This window comes from Fragaria vesca, linkage group LG3, assembly GCF_000184155.1.
Source record: "Fragaria vesca subsp. vesca linkage group LG3, FraVesHawaii_1.0, whole genome shotgun sequence".
Taxonomy (NCBI): domain Eukaryota; kingdom Viridiplantae; phylum Streptophyta; class Magnoliopsida; order Rosales; family Rosaceae; genus Fragaria; species Fragaria vesca.
The window spans coordinates 6,609,806-6,630,303 of NC_020493.1; the positions used below are offsets into that span (position 1 = coordinate 6,609,806).

A 20,498-nucleotide genomic window follows, 5' to 3' on the forward strand; every position below is an offset into this window, starting at 1 on the left:
AACTTATTTGCAATACCACCAACCAACCCTAAAGCAAGCCCATGCCCGAAAGCCCAGAGGCTTGCGTAATCAGATCAAACACAATGCTAGCTGGATGTGTACTGGTTGAACAAACCATGCTCGTAAATCAAACAATGAACAATAAAGTTCTTCAATTCTGCAATTTGTGGCATTACTCTTGAATGACCAACAGAATAGAAATAATAATATACAAATGATCAAATTCTTCCACACACCAGGAGCCTAAATTGCCTATGAATTACCGTCCTTCTCAATTATATGTTTCCATTTACCTGTCATCTACTTCCAGATATTCATAATTAAGTTCCATTATAGAGGGCTTCTGGTAAAGTTATGAACATTAAGGACATGTTAAACAACTTCTTATGGCTTTAGAGAATTGTGCCCATCCCATTACTCTTTTGTAACAGCAACCTCATGTGAGGCCCTATGATCTGTTTAAGCATATACAAGATCCATCCTCCCCTTAATAAAGACCTTGAAGCAGCCATGTATGCAGTTGACATGTGTGAAATTAATGGGAGAGAAAGAAAGTAAACACATGGAGAAGATGCCCCATCTTATTTGGTTAAGCATTTAAAAAGGTAGTATGCATTGGTAGGCCAAACAGTAGACAAGCACATGCCAAGTGAACCAAACAGCACTCAATTAATCCCACATCCAAATCCAAGATACAATGGGGTATAAATATTCCCCCAAAGCAAATTAACAACAAAACAATTAAAGAGAGAAACTAAGATGGCCAAGGGAAGAAGAATGATGATGGTTTTGGTCCTACAATCCCTCCTCCACAATCCTAACACAGCCTGTTAAAGGGTCTTCTTCATATAAGGCAAAGCTTGATGATGGGTCACATGGAATACAAAGCAAACTGACACATCCACACATGCCCTGCCTCCCAAATTGATATGGCACATGATGTCTGTCTCCTTTGAGCTCCACTCCACCCCAAACCTTTTGCTTTCTTCCTCTCCAATTATCAATCCCAGCTATCTATTTCAAACCAATTAAAAATCTCACAGCACATCACTAACTTAGTCACAATCCTTCTCTGATCTAATATTATACACACAAACAGCAAAACTAGTTAGCAAACTATGCACTCTCTACCATATTAAAATCATTCTTTGAACAGATTTTTTTTTTTTTTTTTTTTTGGGTTGATTAGCTTTGTTCATGAATTTTTTTTTTTTTCCCTCTTCTGGGGTCAATAATCCTATAGAGCTTGTTCCAAAGGATGGGCTGCCAATAAGGTGCACTGAAGGTGCCTGTGACAGGTGGTCAAATGGTCATTTGTGAGGCCTGAGGCTTGCATGAAGGAATGAACAACTGTTGGACCAACAAACCTAAACCCCCTCCTAACCATGTCCTTGCTTATGCTCTCTGATTTTGATGTCTTCACTGGGATTTTGTAGCCTTGCTTGTATTGAGGGGAGATTGGCTTGTGATTCACAAACCCCCATATGTATTTGTGAAAGGACCCAAATTCCCTCTTTACCTGCAATTTAAATAGTAGAAAAAGGCAAGCATTAGTATATAATCTAAAAATGCTACTATATTTTAGAACATTATGCACAACAGGTGGAGTTCATTATGTGGAAAAGCTTTTCACCAAATAAGAAGGAAGGAATCATAATAGATTAATAATAGATTAAGTTGTTAATGATGGTCAAGTCAAGACAGTCTAGTGTGTCTTAATCTTGCATTACTTTAATGGCTTTTCTTAAACTAAAGTGGGTTTTTTTTTCTGAGTAACAAGTCCAATGGAAAGAAGCTATGATAAGAAAAAAAAGATAGGTCCCTAAAAAAGGGGACAGAATAGATGGAAAGAAAAGATTGATAGAGTTGGAAGAAACAAAAGATTTCAGAATTTGATGCTTGGTATTACCTCAAGAATTCTGTTAGAGTTGTCTACTACTCCTCTGACTCTGCTTATATCAATGCCATATTCTGAACAAATTGAAATCATTTGCTTGTCAGTGAGATTGGCCACAGCTTCTGCATCAAACCCAGAAAAGGCATCCCTGAAATCTTGGCGTTTCTTTAAAATTGAAGTCCAGTCTGATCCAACTTGAGCTCCACTTAGAACAAGCAGTTCAAATAACATCCTGAAGTTAAAAAAAAAAAAAAAAATATCCAAACAAAATGAGTAAAATTATGAATAAGATGTCATTGTAATGTTAGAATTTTCTCTACATCATGGAGAGGCTAATGGGACTTACTTGTCATCATGAACAGGAACTCCCCATTCTTGATCATGGTAAGCAACATATATGGGATCTGATCATAAAGAAAAGAAATGAAACAATTAGTGACCATTACTCATTTCACATTCTAAAAGATAAAAATACACAACAAATCTAAACATTTAAAGGACCATTATGTTAGCTATATTTCCATACCTGAATTAGCTGTGATGAAGCTGCATCTTTTGTGATCTTCTTCACCACCTTTGGCTTCCATTGTATCAATTGGAGCAACCCTTTCAAAATTTGCAGAATTTGATCTTCCATAATGAGCAATCCTCATCTTTCTCTGTGCATGCTGAAGAGCCATCTGCTCCCTCCTCCCAGCAGCAATGGTTCCTGGTGCCTCTGTGATCAGAGAAGAAGAATAGCTCAACGAAGCCTCAATCGAAGCAGAAGAAAGTCTACCATGGTCATGAGCATTATCAGCACCAACACCAAGCTTAAAACTCTTTGACTTCTTCCTTTCCAAAACCTTAGCTCTTGTGGTACCTCCTGGAGTCACAACTTTCTCAGAACTGGAGTTCAAGCCATTAGGGTCATTGCCTGATCTCTTTATCGCAGGCGGTCTTGGAGATTTTGACTTGGGAGATACTGGTGGTGTTGTCAATGAAGCCTTGGTACTAATTCTAGGACTAGTGCTCGTAGAAGAAGCATTTGATAATGGTAGAGGTGGTGGTGGTGGTGTTGATAGTTTCTTGAGGGAATTGCGCCGGTCTAGGCTAGGAACTCGGTTACAAGTAGGCTGAAGAACTGGTCTGCCATTGATTCTAGAAACAAGGGGTGTGATTTCAATCCCCATGGTCACCTTGGCCTTAGAGCTGCACATAATGTCTGTTATGTATGTGTTTCTGTGGAGTAAATGTATCTAAGGAAGAAGACCTGCAAAAGGAAGCAATATGGCTCAAAGATGGAATGAAGGAGATGATGATGTGGGAGTGAAGGAGAGGGAAAGAGAGGGAATGAGGTTTTTATAAAAGGAGGGAAAGTGAGGACAGGTAAAGGGGAAGTTGTGGAACATGGGGAGGTTGGGGCCTGCCTCACTTACTTGGCCATTTGGGATTGTTTCCTATTGATTATTGTTAGTATTATAATTGTCAATTAGTGTTCTCAACTTCTTATTGAATGGAGGCAGAGATAGAGAATCAATGGGAGATTAAAATGGTGATTTGTTGGGTGGGATTATATGGGATTTTGTGTTCAAAGCCACCATGTTTTTCACTTGGGACTTCCCCCTCTTCACACTTTACAGAAGATATTTGGATATATGCTTCTGATATTCCACACTTAAAGCTAGAGTGGTGGATAAGGAAGGTTACAAGGCAAGTAAAGACCAATTATTGATACCCACTTTTAGGCTGGAGGAATCTCTCACACTCTCTCTCAAATTTTTTGGTAATGCAGTAGCAATGGATTGTTTTATAATCAAATACCTAATGGCCCTTTTTGAGGTTAAGCACAAACTATGGGGCTTTTGAGGTTGAACTTTGGTTAGGATTCAGTTGTTGAACTGATCAATAAAAAGATATTAGAAGGCCATATAAGACCTTTCTGAGATTAAATACTTGTTACTCCTTAGTTAATTGACATCTTTATGTCACTAAGCTTCTGATCTCACTGACTTTCCAGATAAACTGGGCTGCATTTGTTCTCCACAAGATGGGTTACAGCTTCCATTCTTGTTTCTTTTACCTTTTTCTTTCCCTCCTATCTGTAATAATATATATTTTTTTTTGCAGGAAATGCTTTAAGGAGAATTACATCTTACAACCTGGAATATGGGCTTTTGAGCATCTAGCATGGCATGTCACAGAATATATAGTAGAAATTTACATCACATATTAGTGATTAGAAATTCTATTAATACAGAAGAGTGGGCTTGAAGAAAGGAATTATTATTGAAACAGGTTCTAACTTCTAACAGGCCAGCAGGTGTTATGTAAACATCACAGAGTATTTGATAAAATGCATAGCTTATATAGTTATACCAACTGTACCCAATTTACTGGTATAATCAATTTTTGAATTCAGCCATGAAATCTTTCAACCATTTCAGGTATACTATTTATTTCCTGAATGTGATGCCAGTTCAAGCAGTTATTGAAGCAATTATATATACATCATGCATAGCCATTAGGATATCAGATCCTGGTGTTTTCATTGTTAGTAGTTGCTATCAAATGCATGTTTAAGGTGCAGATAAACTGTCCCCAGTCTCCTTGCCTCTTTAAATTTGGTGCATCCCTTATATTTGAGACTTGAGAGGATGACTTTTGTGGCATCTAGTGTTGCATGAAGTCATCAGAAAATGAGAGTCATGCTCATCTACTCAATGGCTTGGAGAATGAAGATTCATGCATTATAAGTGGACCCTTTACAAAACTCTGCAAGCTAGTTAGCTTCTCAGACTTTCAGAAAGTCACAAAAGGCCTCAGAGCATTAGAAACCTTGCTTCCAAGTTAGAGTAGCTAGTCACTGGCCAAAACAAAAACAAAAAAATGAAGAGAAAAGAAAGAAAGTTGATAGTAGGCTAGTAGCTAGTCCCAGAATTCAGGATTCATGAATTGAAACTTATTAGAACTGCTGCAGAATGCAGAAGCACTTATTGGCCTCTTTGGACAACTCATTGTCTAATTTAGGGATGTTTAATACGCTATCAAAGTCTTGTTTGTCGAAGATTTTTAGTTTTAAGTTCGAAATTTCAATCTATAAATTTATATCTATAAAAGTTTATCTAATCTCCATGTGCATGTAAATATAGTGACGAATATATCGTTCATGAAATTTCGTTAAAATGGTCTAATTCACTTTCTACAAAACATTAATTCATCAAAATCACATCAAACTAGCTTATTTAGGGTACACAAAAGCATGTCACATGCATGGAGAAAGATAACACCTACCTACATGGGATGCTATAAAGACAGCAACAACCCAACTTTTCCAAGCTTATCAATTTACATTCTAATTCGTGTTTGGGGCTGGTGTACGTATGGACCATTATTCCATTCTCTAATATATGATTCTTACACCACACAAATTTTCCACGCAGCTGGGTGATCATCATGATTGAGTTGATGAACTTGAAGATGGAATACTAACAAGTTTTAACCAAAACCCTAAATATATATATATGTGTGTGTGTGTGTGATCACAGAGATGAGAATAATAGAGAGAAGAGAGACATGCCATGTGAAAGAGAACCGACATCTAAGCAATAATTAGTTTTCTTCTTGAGACAAAGCGAGGCAAAATCATGCAACTGACTACTTCCTCAGTATATACAATTACAAACCACTTGGTGTTTTTCATTATTCATCTTTGTATTCTTCCTTTTTCTAAGTCATTTCTTAGAGCCTTCCCTTCTCCCTTCTGAATCAGAATCATTCAGTTTGATTGATTTGTACGTTTCTATTATTGATTTTGATCCTAGGGTTTTTTATCCTAGCTTCTTGGTCATTCTTTTTCCCATATGCATAATGCATGTGAAGGTCTAGTGGATATATACTATTGGTTATGACTTGGAAGATGAACTTGTTGAACACAAAAATTGAAGTTTCAGCAAGTCTCTACAAACTTGGACCAGAAAGAAATTTGCACAGTACTTTGGTATGAATTAATCCTTGAAACCTTTTCCTATAATCGTTTCGGTCTAGCCATTGTTGAGCAACTTTTATTCATGCACAATTTTTTTCCTTCCGGAAAGTGTGAAAACAAGATGTTTGATATTCATTAAGCCATAAACAAAGCCGAAAATGAAAATGAAAATAGCTTGCAAACTGTTGTGTATCTCACCTGAGAATAAACTGATATCAGACAAGACTATTTATTTTGAAAATGGAATAAAAGCTACTTACTCTCTTAATTGTGTCTTGTATAATGTATGTCAAACTTGGCAACTCCTAGCTGAAGGAACTTGCATAAAACGAATTATAGTACAAATCTCATATCTATTATTAAGTCGGAGAAGAAAAATATGCTTAATTTGTGCACGAATTAAGGAAAAAGAATCTAATTATGAAGCTCAACCTCATTTGTGTGCTAAACTTAAAAATGTGTTTAAGGATCGATGTCTACTGTACTATATATGACCTGTTTATTAATTCTATTCACAGCTCTCCAACTGTTCTTCATATACGAAGCTTCAAGCACAGAGCTTGTAGCTTATTAGCTATCATTTTATTTCCAGAGAATATATACGAAGCATTTTCTGACACACGCGCATATTCACAGCAGGAAACATGAAGCATGAACTTTCATATCACAGATAAGAGTCATATGACTATATACGAATCTTTTACGAAAAAAGAAAACTCAAATCACAGCTTCAGTGCAGAGAGGCCGATCAAGCATTATTGTACGGACAAAAAATGGTGGGGAATATCATCGAGCCTGCAGTGAAGACCAGCGCATGCTCATGGGAACAGGGAGGAAGCATATATATGAACAGGGAGGTAGCAGAGAGGTTGTATTTTTGCTACTGCATGCATGATAAATATCTCTATCATGAATTCATGATCCAACGAAATAATCGAAAGGAGAGAGGAGGAGTACATTTCCATTATTCTGTGTACCTCTGTACGTAAATTCCACACGTACATGTGTTTTCTTGCTTTTGCTGAAGTTATACACCACCATTATTGAATGGTGGTGACGTACCAGTTCAAAATATTAGCGAACTTTTCCTCTCATGTGCATTGTTCTTTTGTTTTGTTGTTTTTTCTTTTGTTCAATGTAGAAACTTAAGGTAGGACACTTGGGACATTAAGCCCCGGCCTTGTTTCTGGTTTTTGCTTTCCTTTGAGGCACTGAATGTGCGATTATGTCATTGGATTCTTTCTCAACATGTTGCTGATTAACCGGGTAGAATATGGCACTCATCGAGTCATCGGCCATATAGCAATGCAATTTTTCATTCCGTAGTTGTATAATAATAATAATTGATAAAAAAAAACGAAGGTACGTGTGACGGGTTTGCTTCAATTGGTAAGGACAGACTAGTGCTAGAAGCCTAGGTACCACTCTCGAGTTTGATCTCCGCTATCAATTTGTTTCGTGTGACAAATACGTGTCCACCTTTAGTCTTTCGTTATTGTTACAAGTTTGTCTTGACGATGCTAGTGTATCGTAACTAAGCCAAAAAGAAGTATAATGTCATAAGAAGAAGCGATCTTTGAATCGGATGAAACTTCATATTTGTTGTTTGATATTATTATGATTACGATTGATTAATGGATTTGTTTTGAAAAGAAATTAAAGAAGATATTTAGTATTTTGGGCCTCAATAACCTAAAATATATAGAAGCAGGCCCAATGGCCCAAACTCTAGACATATCTAGGCCTTTCAGGCTTAGATATCATGAAGATTCCAGGACATTTCAGGGTCTTACCAGAAAGTTCTCTAACATCATCTTCCACCAATAATTCTAATCCCAAAAGTCATAATGACTTGATACAGTGAAATGGACCCAACAAGAATCGATCCAACTCCATCTATCCAGAAATTTCAAGAAATCACTTTCCCTCTTCCCCTCTAATATAAATATACCCATTCAGCTTCAGCTTTACAAGACCAAAACAATCCAATTAAACAACACCTAAGAAGAAGCCCGACCACTTTCTTAAACCCTGTACCAAAAAACAAACACCAATTAACAAAATCCCACGAAATTAACAATGTCCCTCTTGCAATCTCTCTTGGATCCTTCCACAGTTTTAAGCTCAGATGCGGGTAACATTACTCACATGGATTGGAAGGAAACCTCGAACTCCCACGTTTTCGAAATTGATCTTCCTGGCCTTACCAAAGAGGACGTGAAGCTTGAAGTGCATGAAGGCAGAGTTCTTCATGTTAGCGCAGAGAGAAAGGATGAAGAGCCTCCTGATCTGAAGGTTAAGGAGACATGGCACTGCAGGGAGAGAACCAGTGGCAGCTTCTCAAGGCGTTTCCGGTTGCCTGAGAATGCCAAGGTTGATGAGATCAAGGCTTCAATGCGTGATGGAGTATTAATCATTACAGTGCCAAAGGAAGACTTGAAGAAAAAGCGTAAACACAAACGAGTTGAAATCTCCGGGGATGAAGAGCACGTTTCTAAAGGACTCGGTCGTTTCGTGTGCTGCAAAGCATAGAAAATATAACACCGTGACCATTTTGAGCAATATGAATTAAAATCTGTCTTTTTTTTTCTTTCTTTTTTCTGGTGTGATTTGATAGAATGTGATTTTCTTTTGCAAGTATTTGTCTGTACGTTGTGAATGTACGCGTGCTACTTGTATTTGTGAAGGCCTTTTTTTTCATTTTTTTTTCTTTTTCATTTTCAGTAATGTATAGAGTATAGAGTTCACCTTAATTAAGTGTCAGACTGTAACAAGTATGTTATCTTGTCCTATCCTGATTGGAATGTTTTCTAATTGTAAAATCAAAATGATTGATTTTTTCAACAGGATTCAGAAATTCAACATTAGTTATCAGATAGCTATTGATCAGCATATATATGTTGGTGTTACAAAGAAAATGTAAACAATATATTGAACACTCTCATATATACATAATTACATATTTAATTTGGTCCAGGTTTAGCTTGTATTGTGCTGGAGGTCTCTGCTGGATTCATCCCCAGTAGGACCTTCATCTAAAGTTAAGGAGTTGCACAGACTTAGATGCCACCATGAATTAAGAATAGTATCTGATAGCCTTTGGAAAGAGACTAGCAAAGAAACATGTTGGCATGTTAACTATTTGTGTTGAGAGTGCTTCTCACGTATTTTGAAACCCCACATGCAACAGATCATGTCATTTCTGGAGCTATATATATAAACACAAAGGTTAGTAGAGAAAATTAATCATATACCAGAAAATTAAACATGAAGATGGGGGTTTCTATATTATTTGCTCTCCTGGTTCTCACATTGGAGTTGTTCATGAGTATCAATGCCTCAGCTGCTAAACCCGTCAAACAGGTGCCCGCTGAAGCTCTTTTGTCTTTCCGTCATTACATGAAAACTTGCCCACAAGCGGAGGGCATCATTCAGCAAAAAGTCGTAGATTGGCTCGAGAAGGATTTCACTTTGGCTGCTGCCATCATCCGCTTGCACTTCCATGACTGTGTAGTGAGGGTAAGCAATTAATTAAGCATTGCACATTCATTTGCCTATATTACCAAGTTCCATATATGCAGTTTATGATTTTGTATAGATATATTATGGAAAAACTAAAAGGGTCTAGCCAGGAAATGTTCTTTTCAAATATTAAGGAATGACGAATGTAATGTTATATTGTTAGATTATCGATTAAAATTCTTCACTATACATGCATTGTAGGGTTGTGATGCATCAATTTTGCTTAACCATCCGGGGAGCGAGAGAAGAGCTTTTGCAAGCTATACACTGAGAGGTTTTCAAGTAATGGATGACATCAAGGCGGAGCTGGAGAGACAGTGCCCTAAAACTGTTTCCTGCGCGGACATTCTCACCGCTGCAGCAAGAGACGCCACCATCATGGCCGGAGGTCCGTTTTGGGAAGTACCATTTGGGCGTAGAGATGGGAAGATTTCAATTGCCAGAGAAGCAGATGAGATAGTTCCTCAGGGTCATGAGAATATCACTGCACTGATCCAACTATTTAATGAAAAAGGCTTGAATATGCTTGACTTGGTTACACTCTCAGGAGCACACACCATTGGTAGAAGTACTTGCTTTGCCTTCAAGCAAAGGCTCGCAAACTTCAATGGAACCAGAAAGCCTGACCCTTCACTAAATTCTATGTACTTGAACTTCTTCTTGAAGAGGAATTGCAGAAAAGACTCGGACTTTGTTTTTCTTGATGCCATAACCCCGAAGACATTTGACACACAATACTACACGAATCTTCACAAGAAGTTGGGGTTGTTATCCACGGATCAGTTGCTCAAGTCGGATGTGAGAACCAGTCCATTTGTTGATGCATTAGGATCTCAGCCTTCCCTTTTCGAGAGCCAGTTTGCAGCATCCATGGTGAAACTTGGCAATGTTCAAGTTCTTACAAGACCAAATGAAGGCGAAATCCGAGTGAACTGCAATTTTGTCAATGCTTAAAACTTTGTTAAGCCTATGGTACTGTTTGCAGTTCCATTTCCTTTTATCGGTTTGAAAAGATATATAATTGGATTATAATAAGTTGTGACTTGGATATGTCTCCTGATCATTAAATCCTGCCAAAAGACTTGTATAATGATGTAAATTTTCATTTTCAATTACGTGCAACCCAAAAACATCCATCACTAACTATTAACTAACAATAAGCACTTATATATTGTTGCCTATTAGCAAAATCTAGTTGTCAATCATTCATGAATTTCAAATTTCAGAAGAAATATTGTTGATCATATATATAGTCAAAAACAAAATAAGAAGTATGATTATATAACGAACCAAGCAACCTTCATCGAAAAAACGAATCAAACAACCTTCATTGAAAAAACCAACCAAGCAACCAATTATTCTGACCATGTCCCCACCCACCCATAATTTAGCACCGTGGGGGGGGGTAAAAATGTACTAGTGAAGAAATTGCAATTTATTCATTTGTTTTCTTTCCTAAATTCATTAATTTATTATTTCATTAACTATTATGTAATAAGAATCAATAAGTTTTGGACATATTTTGGACATAAATACTCATCAATTTTGATAATTATCTTTCTTAATATATATGATTGATTTGTCCAAAACTGATTGGTTATGTGAAAAATTTAGGGGAGTTCATTCATAGATTTAAGGAAGAGTTAAACTCATAATCAACATTAACTAGCTAATTAAGGACCAAAACTCAATTAAACCAAAATCTCAAGCCTAATTAAGTTCGGCTCCGCCCCTGTGTCCACCTATCAACCAGAAAGACGATACATCACATCGAATCTAACATGAGAAGGGAATGTTCTACCCATACGGCATGTGCAATGAAATATATCGAACCCTGTTTGCAATATGGAACAAATATTGATTGTTATTTAGTACATGAAATAATTAAAAAGATTGATCTTGTCTCTTTTGAATTACTCCATACTTGGCCTCTATGAAAAAGCATTTAGTTTCCTCAAACATTTTAGTCTTTTTTTAGTATGAGATAATAATATAATAAAGCAGATACTGCTAATACATAATAACGAACTTACAAATGTACTAACACACATGTTAATTAATATGTGTGTGTATAACTATATATGCAGACATCACATGAAATATTCACTTTAATTGTTCTAGAATGAATGAATATGTGATTGTCAGATTGGACTGTGTTCCATGTCGATATGCATGAGTCACAATAAACGTTTCCTTCTCAACTCAGTCCCAACTGATCGGAGCACGCTTCAATGCCCACACACAACGAGCAACAAACTTGTGATCATCAGTGGCGTAATGATGAGTTTAATAAGTTATTACAAAGGTAGAATTTTGAGTTCAGATGACTGGACTAAATTCAAGTGAAACAAGGTTTAAACCAAGACTTCAACAGATCGCCAAACCAAAGCCGTGTGACACAAATTCTGGTGATAGAAATTGTGAAGAAATTAGATGATAGACCCTTTTTGATGCGTCCTAAAATATTGCATTAGTTCGTATTATAACTGTTGAATTTTAGACTCATCTTCAAAATTAATGGTTTAATTGTTGAATTTTTGACAGCTTATTCATATTATACCTGAAACGTGCATCTGATATGAGCTTACAAAAGTTCGCCCAAATTTCAGAGCTTTGGGTCCGCTATCCCGATCATGTCTTTCCTACCCTAAAAGGGAAATGTCTACCGGTTCACTCGCACTGACTGCCCATAAAAGAATTTTTCCTTTTGGTAAAAAAATGAAATTTCATTATTAACATAATAGAGTAATAGACTAATAGTTCACTAACGTTTGATACTCGGGACTACATTACATTTCTTTATTTTCTAAGACTGTCTTGGACTTATGTGGGGTGTCTTAAATTGTAATAATATTAACCCGTGTTTGGTGTTGCATGAGATTAGATGGCGGTAGTTTGGTTGTTTATAGTTTAAAAGGATGATGTTATCTAAGATGACATATTTGAGTACCCACAATAACACCACCTAAGGAGATCAAAATGAAAACAAGATGTTACGTAAGCTCATTTATTTTAGCACCCAGTGACACCAAACACATACAATACTAACTAAACTGAACTCCTTATTTAACACCGTTTCATTTAATCTCAACAAACAAACATGCACCGTGTAATATTTCGATAGAGACATAACCAATGACATGATTACATGATGGCCAATACGTGCTTCCACATCCCTTTTTATCATTATCTAATCTTTTTCTTTTCCTTGCCGACAAATCCAGCTAAAATGAAAAAGGATAATTTAATAATAGTTATTGTCATAAATACCAATAATACCAAAAGTCTTGGAATATTATTAAGGATTTGCAAATAAATATACATGACCTCACCACCAGCCAGTCAGTCACATACCCACACAGTCAGACCATATATGAATATATTTATATATATAGTATGTTACAGTATTACAATACAGAAAGATATAAAGATAGAGACAGAGAGAAATAGTGGTTCCTGTAAAGATCAAGAATGGTGAAGAAGGCAGTGCTGATCGGCTGCAACTACCAGGGCACCAAGGCCGAGCTCAAGGGCTGCATTAACGACGTCAACCGCATGTACAGATGTCTCATCGATCGCTACGGCTTTGCTGAGGAGGACATCAATGTTCTCATCGACACCGACGACTCCTACACGCAGCCAACAGGCAAAAACATCCGCAGGGCCATCACCGATCTTATCCGATCTGCTCGCTCCGGCGATGTCTTGTTTGTTCACTACAGTGGACACGGGACCCGCCTTCCTGCCGAGACCGGCGATGATGATGACACCGGTTATGACGAGTGCATCGTCCCCACTGACATGAACCTCATCACTGGTATCATTTCTTCTCTTCTCTCTCTAACGTTTTTGAGTTTTGTTTTTTGGATATGATCAGTTTTGTGTGTTTTTGTGTGTTGATTGGTTGATCATCAAAATTGTAATCTATGATCCAAAATCTGTGGCTTAATGATTTTGGTTTTTGGGATCTTGATCATTTCTTTTACCTTGTTTTCGGATTTGATGTTGTGATTTTGTAGATTTAAATTCATGAAAATGTTAAGAAATGCGGCAAGATAACCGTGAAAAGTATTAGCTAATGATCTTGTTTGGCATTTGTCAATTGCTATGCTTTTGATCATGTATGAGTCTTGAGTTGGTTATGGTGATCAATAGTTAGAGGTTGACAATAGTGATGCAATGTGTTTGTAAACAGATGATGACTTCAGGGAGTTTGTTGATCAGCTAAAGAAAGGTTGCCGGCTGACTATTGTGTCGGATTCGTGCCACAGCGGGGGGCTGATTGATGAATCTGTTGAGCAGATAGGCGAGAGCCACAAGGGGAACCAGCATGAGTCTAGCTCCGGCCATGGGATCAAGAACTTTCTGAAGCAGAGCGCAGGTGATGCACTCAAGTCTCGTGGAATCCATGTCCCTTCTGCATTTCGCCGCCATGGAGGCGATGAAGAGGAGTCTGAGGACAGAGAGATTGACATGGGAGATGGAGAGCGGGGATATATGAAGAGCAGAGAACTGCCACTTTCGACTCTCATAGAGGTGCTCCAGCAGAAAACAGGTAAGACCGACATTGATGTTGGGAAGCTGAGGCCAACACTGTTTGATGTATTCGGGGATGATGCTAGTCCCAAGGTGAAGAAGTTCATGAAGGTCATCTTGAACAAACTCCAGAGCCACGAGGGTGAAGGCAGTGGTGGGTTGATGGGGAAGATAGGAGGCCTGGCTCAAGAGTTCCTTAAACAAAAGCTCGAAGAGAATGACCAGTATGTAAAGCCCGCTTTAGACACAGATGTGGGTGGCAAGGAAGAGGTTTATGCAGGAGCGTCCCATCGTTCCATTCCTGATGGCGGCATTCTCATCAGTGGCTGTCAGACCGACCAGACTTCTGCTGATGCCACACCTTCAGGAGATCCGTCCAAAGCTTATGGAGCTCTTAGTAATGCAATTCAAACCATACTCGCAGAAACAGATGGTGAAATTACAAACCAAGAACTTGTTCTCAGGGCAAGGAAGATTCTGAAGGAACAGGGTTACACTCAGCGCCCTGGGCTTTATTGCAGCGACCATCATACTGATGCTCCTTTTGTGTGCTGATCGAAGTCTCATGTACCGTTTTCTTTGAATAATGTTGAGTGAGGTGTGTCTGCTTCTGCTGCTTTAGTTTGGAAGTTTGATGAACTTGAATATATTCGATTGCTCTTGGACATAAGATTATCTAATTGATCTGGAATTTGAAAGAAACTCAAACAAATAGATTTTCTATTTCATCTACCGTTTAAATAACAACTGTATTATGATAGGGTTACAAATCAGTTCTATAACACAGGGAGCCTAATAACCTAATAACCTAGATCATTGCCTTCAATTACAATGTTGTTGATATACAAATTACAAGGCAAAAAATAGAGACAAGGGAAGTTGATAAAAAAATAAATCAAAATGAATGATGTGCACCGTTCAATAAAAGGTGCAGAAAAATCCCCCTGTCATACTATTTGAAAGGTAAATGGCTTTTGCCATCCTTCTGGAAGTGTGTTCTTGTGTTTCCAAGATTACCACAGCATATAGAACTGACTCGGCAAAATTTACAACAAGGCTACTGTGAATCTTCAATTTCTTGAACCCATGCGAAATCTGCAACATTATCAAAGCAGACTGTCAGGGCAACTTCTAAAATGAACAAAATTACGAATGAATTTGTATCGAGATGCATCGATCAGGTTCAGTTTAATTGACAACTCAAAAATTATCTAAAAAGATCAACTCATATTAAAACAGTTCACATTGAATCCTCTGTGATTCTTCTCTTTTACTGGTGGAGTGCACTAGTAGCAGAATAAAAGGAGAAGGAAGAAAAACCAAGTGAAATGGAAAGACATGAAGACCTTGAAGTACGGATTCAACAGCTGCATTGGGGACAAAGAGACCAACAATTCTCTGGTTATCTGTTGTGGTTTCTATACGCACAACACGTAGCCGCCTGTGGCTTAGCCGGGACTGTGGAGATTGTCATAAAGGTTATGAGCTATAATATCGGAATTAAGGGTACATGTAAGAGAGCAGTTGTAATGGAAAACTAGAAAAACAGTTCACTGCAATCAGAAGTGTGTGAAACAAGCACAGCTCAGGAAAAAGAACCAGTAGCAGATAAAATACCTGCTTAGAAAGAGCTTTCTCAATAGTGCCCCATACAGGAAGAATGAGACCACCTAATACATTTACTTCCTGCAGCCTTCTGCCAACAGTACAGAAGTTGCCAATCTTACACTTGGGACCATGCATGCACTGCGAGTAAAGGTGAAAGTAAGCTATGGCAACAAGAAGTATAATAGAAAACAAAAAAGTGATGTATGCACTGAGGAAGACTGTTCCAATATATCCTATAGATTGAACAAAATTGGTCAAACACAATTATTATGCAGTAGTTGCTTTTCATCTATCCTTGATATATGATGATATGTAAACCAGCTGTTTTGAACACAAAAATGAAGCAAACTACATTAACCACATAAGAATCAAATAACATTCATCCAGGATCTACACCTGTTTGGATGAAACATCATATTCATCTTTCCAACCACTGTGAGCCTTCTCCAACGATGATGTTTTCCGGTATTTGCTTTTTAGCTCAGCCAGAGACATTTCTCTGGAATAGGGAATTAAAAATTAGTGAAAGTGAAATGTTTATTAACAAAATTAACGTAGCATGGCAATTAAAAACTCGTTACCTCACTGACTCTCCAACTGCAGGACGGACTATCTTATATGACCCCGAAGTAGAACTGAAACACATTCGGGGTAAAACAGTGAAAACAGGAAACCAAGCAGGTTTCAACAATTGAAGTAGAACCTTGAACATCTAAATGTTTCTTGTTAGAGTACAAAGCACTAGTAGGCCAGCTTAAGCAAACGAGGGTTAAGATCAAATTTTCAAACACCCAGATAATACCCTTGATAGATTATAATGTTCAAACAGAAAAAATATATTTGTCATGGGCAATACAGGAAACAACTACTGTATTTTCCGAAACATAATACAAGTAAGAAGCCAATTGACACACACTTAAGCCTGCGTTAAGAGGCTAGTAATATATAAAGCAGCTGATTAACTGACCAAGAGAATTAATGACAGAACCGTCCAACTACAAAGTTAAAGACTGACTATAATACCTCTCAAAGGCTAGTATAGTATGGCGTCTCCCCATCCACTCCCTTCTAGATTCATAAAACCCATCATGGGCACAACTAAGCCCCTCCTCTTGTTTACCTTCAAGCATGGCACTTGCGGACTAGAACAGATAATATCAATTACATTGTACAATGAATCATTGCAGAGAAAGAAAACCTCAGCAGAATTAGTGAGGTGAAAAAGGTACCTCCCATGTGATGCCACGATCCAGGGTAAAAGTGAAAAGCACAGTTGAAGCTCCAGACATTTCGTCAACATGGACAGTCTGCATCAAATTGGAAGTCAACTGTCAACATAATATAACAAGTAATAATAAAGTGCACTTGGTCACCAAGACTTTGAGGTCACTCATCCTTGGATTTAATATCAAAGATAAGATTAAAAGAATCGACAAGTGTTCTAATCTCAACCCTTGAGTTACATCCAAGGTTGGGTGACCACAAAAGGCCGATAAGCAAATTACATGATGCCTGACCTTTGGAGTTCCTTGTAGCTCTATAACATTAGCTTTCATATCAACAATCCCAGAGTCAAGATTCCCTTCAATGCGTGCATTATGGACAAGAAGATCCAAAATACTAACAAACAACTCGAACAGCCTGGGCTTTGACAGAGTCAGAATTTCCGACTAACTGTAACAAGGAAAGCAGTGCTTAACTTGCATATTACTGACCTATTTTGTACTTTAGGAGGCAATCCTAAAATCCGATTGAGGAAACGTCCTACATCGTGCATGTCTGAATCGGCTACACGGCCAGTCAGCTTGCCAGAATCTTTAGCTACATCACACAGGGAGTAGAAAGTATCATCAACAGAAGCACATAATATAGGTGAAAAGGAACAGCATGTCCTGCTGGCAATCAGCATCAAAATCCAAATCTAATTATAGTGAAGTAATATATAGTTGCCTTAATAGTCAAAATACCCCCATTACGCTGGTGAACCTGACAATTTTCACTGCTTGTTATTTAGCCAATCCGCTCGTCTCAGTATTCCCCACTCTGTCAATTTATCAAAGTTTCCATCCATCATTCTGTACAAAGTACCATATTGGAGGGAATTTGTAGCTTCACTTTCCAAAAATAAAAAAATAACATTAAAATTATATATAATCTATCTTATTAAGGGTAATGTGGAAACATGATCATTTTCTTGGGACAGAATGACGGATGGAACTTTGAATGCAGAAGGGACACGTTGGTCATTTCAGAGTTAAAAGCGCAAATTGGCGGAGAGGGGGTATTTTAGGCTATTAAGCCTTCAAAATTAGCAACATATTAGGGAAGAAAAGAAACTGCTTTCGCCACTAATTTATATTAAGACATAATTGGTCTTAGAAAGATTACCATCCCTAATTATTCCTACGAACACAAGAGCAGCTCTTGCCTCCTCAATAAATTCTTGGATTGTGTCTGGGTCTTCAGATGAACATCCTGGTGGTACAACAGGCAGAGCATCCTGGACATTGAATTCTAGTTATTTTGCATTATAATTGAATGTTTATTTGTAGAAATTTATTTTGGAAGTAACTATACTATTTGCCAAGAGAAGTTCATAAAAACCTGCTCCAATATTCCTTTATACATCAATATCAATGCCTTCTTTCCATACGCACTGTCATAATTATAGGCACTCAATGATGGGCCTGCCCTGCAATCCATCAGACCATATAATGAATCAAAGGGTAAAGTTTACTAAATGGTTATAAAGTTACTGGATGAATTTCTGCTAACCTGCGATCACCCTGAGTTAGGGCTCCAAGAGATTCTAATCTCTTTGCAACAATGGATGCAAACCGCCGTTCTCCACCAAGGTTAGTAAAGAGTAGCCTGCAACAAGAACAAATAGAGAACTAATTCACCCACATTAAAAAACACTAACAATATATCTGTTCCAGCTTATCCCATTTAATCCAATTAGCGATCACATTGCTCAGAACATGAATAACGATGAACACTGAAACCCATTTACTTCCAAAGTCACCAATTAGATTTCACTGGCCATAAATTCAACCAAAACCACTCAGACATCAGATTCCATAAGCTTAAAATATCGAGGATATCTGGATGCTAATTCGTGACTCACTTATACGAGCCCAAATTGTACCTAGCTAGAATTTATAAATTAAATGTCAATGAAAATGATAGGAACTAGATGTTTCATTCAGTAAACAGCAACAAACAAAAAACCATTTACACATACAGTAATAATGTCAATTCAGTTAACCTGTATTCAGGAGCAGAAGCTTGATTTGATCGGTGAGTTCTTCCGAACTGTTGAATCGCTCGATCAGCACTCCAAGGAAGTTCCAGGGTTAGATGTACCCTTCTTTTCTGTCATTAAGTTGTAGAATGCACATTAATAGAACGAGCAAGCGAGATAACTAATTTGCTAAAAATGAAAAAATAGCCATACCTGATTTAAAGCTCTCCTATCTGCCTGCAAAGAAACACCAGCTGACCCAGCCTCAGAAATTATAGCAACAAACTTTTTGCCATCCATGAAAAGCTGTTTCTCATGCATGTTAACCATCTCCATGGAAACCTCCTTCCTAAAGAAAAGTTCAGTTTAGCCAACTTAAAGAGTTGAAATTGAGAGTGAGAGCGAAAAGGGGGCGAAACTCACGTGTTTCGAGCTTGATAGGTAACACCTTTTCCGTTAGATGCCCTCACAAGCATACCTCGCCTTCCTGTCATTTCTGCTACTTTATCAGGGCCTCCAAGCTGCCCCCACCCCAAAGTAATAAACCACCAAAAACAAATTAGAAAAGAAAACTTTGTATTAAATGTTTAGCTAGGCAGAAACTACATAGTAGCAGTATTATCACTATTATGTAACTACTGTCGGATGCAATGGCTTATAGTATATTACAAGATGGCTCCAAGTGCTTCCTTTTCAGATGGATCATGGAATATTGACTCAACAGATTCAAACAAGACTGAACTCTCATTTCCGCATTTCTTACTAGCCACGTTGGAATGCTCATATTACAACTTTTGCATACCACAAATAGGTTCACCTTCATTCCATATGGAACTTTGTGAGAGAGAGAGAGATTGTGGCTTCTACCTGATCAATGATATCATCCAAAGGATTGTTTGGAAGATCCAAGGAACGAATTATCCCCAGAATTTTTGACTTACGCTCCAAAGCTGCTTCATACCTAAAATAAAAGATTATGAAACTTATATTATGATTACATGAGAAAGAAGATTTGACAGATGATGCTCTTAAAGGGGAAAAAGAATTTGTTGTAACCTCTTCTTCATATCAGCTATGTACTGCTCTCTCTTTTGAAGATATTCATCTGTTTTTTCCTTGCACGAATGACATGACCAATCTTCTGATACCTCATCTATCACAGGTGGGATAAGGCATTCCGCATGGACAAATTGGCCACAACAGGAACAGTGGAGCAATTTCTTTCTTTCCTGCAGCAGGTAACTAATAAATAAGTATTATAATGCAAAGGATCAAACCCTCTTAATATGAAATAGAAGTACCGTTTCGGCATTGCAAATTTCACAGATTTGAAACTCGTCATCTGATTCTGTTGATTCGACAGCAGAATCAGCTGCATTCATGAATACAGACATGAGAATTATAAAATAAAATTAAAAAAACATTCATAATACCCTATAACAATCATATAACTGCTGACCAAAAGATTAAAATGATTCACGACAGAAGCATGCCCTAAAAGAACACAAAAGAAACTATTGAACAAATTCCCTAAATTTTCTAGCGGGTGCATTCCACACAATATATATATATATATACACACACGAAAACGATATGAAGCGCATGTCCTTAAAAAAGCTTAAAGTGCGGACGTCCCTCCGTTCCCCACCATCTGGCGCACCTCCACCCGAGCGGACTCCAGCAGCGTCCCCGATCACTTTCCCTCCCCGGCGAGTCCGCCAAAT

General features: G+C 37.7%; 5 protein-coding genes across 5 annotated transcripts in view; 3 read left to right on the forward strand and 2 right to left on the reverse strand.

Annotated features, from left to right (window-relative positions):
• Window positions 1–1,237: 1,237 nt before the first annotated feature.
• On the reverse strand, window positions 1,238–3,176 carry LOC101298985. The gene is made up of 4 exons (XM_004295498.1): window positions 2,424–3,176; window positions 2,244–2,301; window positions 1,910–2,129; window positions 1,238–1,519 (listed from the first exon to the last, which is right to left on the reverse strand). The coding sequence occupies exons 1-4, from the start codon at window positions 3,094–3,096 to the stop codon at window positions 1,238–1,240; spliced, it is 1,233 nt and encodes a 410-aa protein (XP_004295546.1). The 5' UTR covers window positions 3,097–3,176.
• A 2,607-nt stretch (window positions 3,177–5,783) lies between these two features.
• On the forward strand, window positions 5,784–10,340 carry LOC101299281 (peroxidase 7-like). Its single transcript, XM_004295499.1, has 3 exons — window positions 5,784–5,876; window positions 9,228–9,383; window positions 9,588–10,340. The coding sequence occupies exons 1-3, from the start codon at window positions 5,784–5,786 to the stop codon at window positions 10,338–10,340; spliced, it is 1,002 nt and encodes a 333-aa protein (XP_004295547.1).
• LOC101304168 (17.3 kDa class I heat shock protein-like) lies at window positions 7,836–8,738 on the forward strand. The gene has a single exon (XM_004293845.1). It carries the CDS (start codon window positions 7,944–7,946, stop codon window positions 8,394–8,396), a length of 453 nt encoding a protein of 150 aa, XP_004293893.1. The 5' UTR covers window positions 7,836–7,943; the 3' UTR covers window positions 8,397–8,738.
• Window positions 10,341–12,799: 2,459 nt separating the features above from the next.
• On the forward strand, window positions 12,800–14,648 carry LOC101304844 (metacaspase-4-like). Its single transcript, XM_004293764.1, has 2 exons — window positions 12,800–13,203; window positions 13,582–14,648. The coding sequence occupies exons 1-2, from the start codon at window positions 12,858–12,860 to the stop codon at window positions 14,475–14,477; spliced, it is 1,242 nt and encodes a 413-aa protein (XP_004293812.1). The 5' UTR covers window positions 12,800–12,857; the 3' UTR covers window positions 14,478–14,648.
• The window catches only part of LOC101297913 (protein strawberry notch-like), a 13,949-nt gene continuing 8,067 nt past the window's right edge, over window positions 14,617–20,498 (reverse strand). Inside the window, exons 15-32 of the mRNA XM_004293740.1 lie at window positions 20,076–20,146; window positions 19,831–20,003; window positions 19,642–19,735; window positions 19,198–19,295; window positions 18,988–19,123; window positions 18,799–18,905; window positions 18,306–18,401; window positions 18,135–18,222; window positions 17,919–18,030; window positions 17,246–17,351; window positions 17,048–17,171; window positions 16,760–16,837; window positions 16,554–16,672; window positions 16,112–16,165; window positions 15,927–16,029; window positions 15,540–15,668; window positions 15,269–15,380; window positions 14,617–15,017 (exon numbers count right to left, since the gene is read on the reverse strand). Coding sequence (XP_004293788.1) covers window positions 14,980–15,017; window positions 15,269–15,380; window positions 15,540–15,668; window positions 15,927–16,029; window positions 16,112–16,165; window positions 16,554–16,672; window positions 16,760–16,837; window positions 17,048–17,171; window positions 17,246–17,351; window positions 17,919–18,030; window positions 18,135–18,222; window positions 18,306–18,401; window positions 18,799–18,905; window positions 18,988–19,123; window positions 19,198–19,295; window positions 19,642–19,735; window positions 19,831–20,003; window positions 20,076–20,146 — 1,838 coding nt within the window. The 3' untranslated portion in view covers window positions 14,617–14,979. The remainder of the gene's footprint in view (window positions 15,018–15,268; window positions 15,381–15,539; window positions 15,669–15,926; window positions 16,030–16,111; window positions 16,166–16,553; window positions 16,673–16,759; window positions 16,838–17,047; window positions 17,172–17,245; window positions 17,352–17,918; window positions 18,031–18,134; window positions 18,223–18,305; window positions 18,402–18,798; window positions 18,906–18,987; window positions 19,124–19,197; window positions 19,296–19,641; window positions 19,736–19,830; window positions 20,004–20,075; window positions 20,147–20,498) is intronic.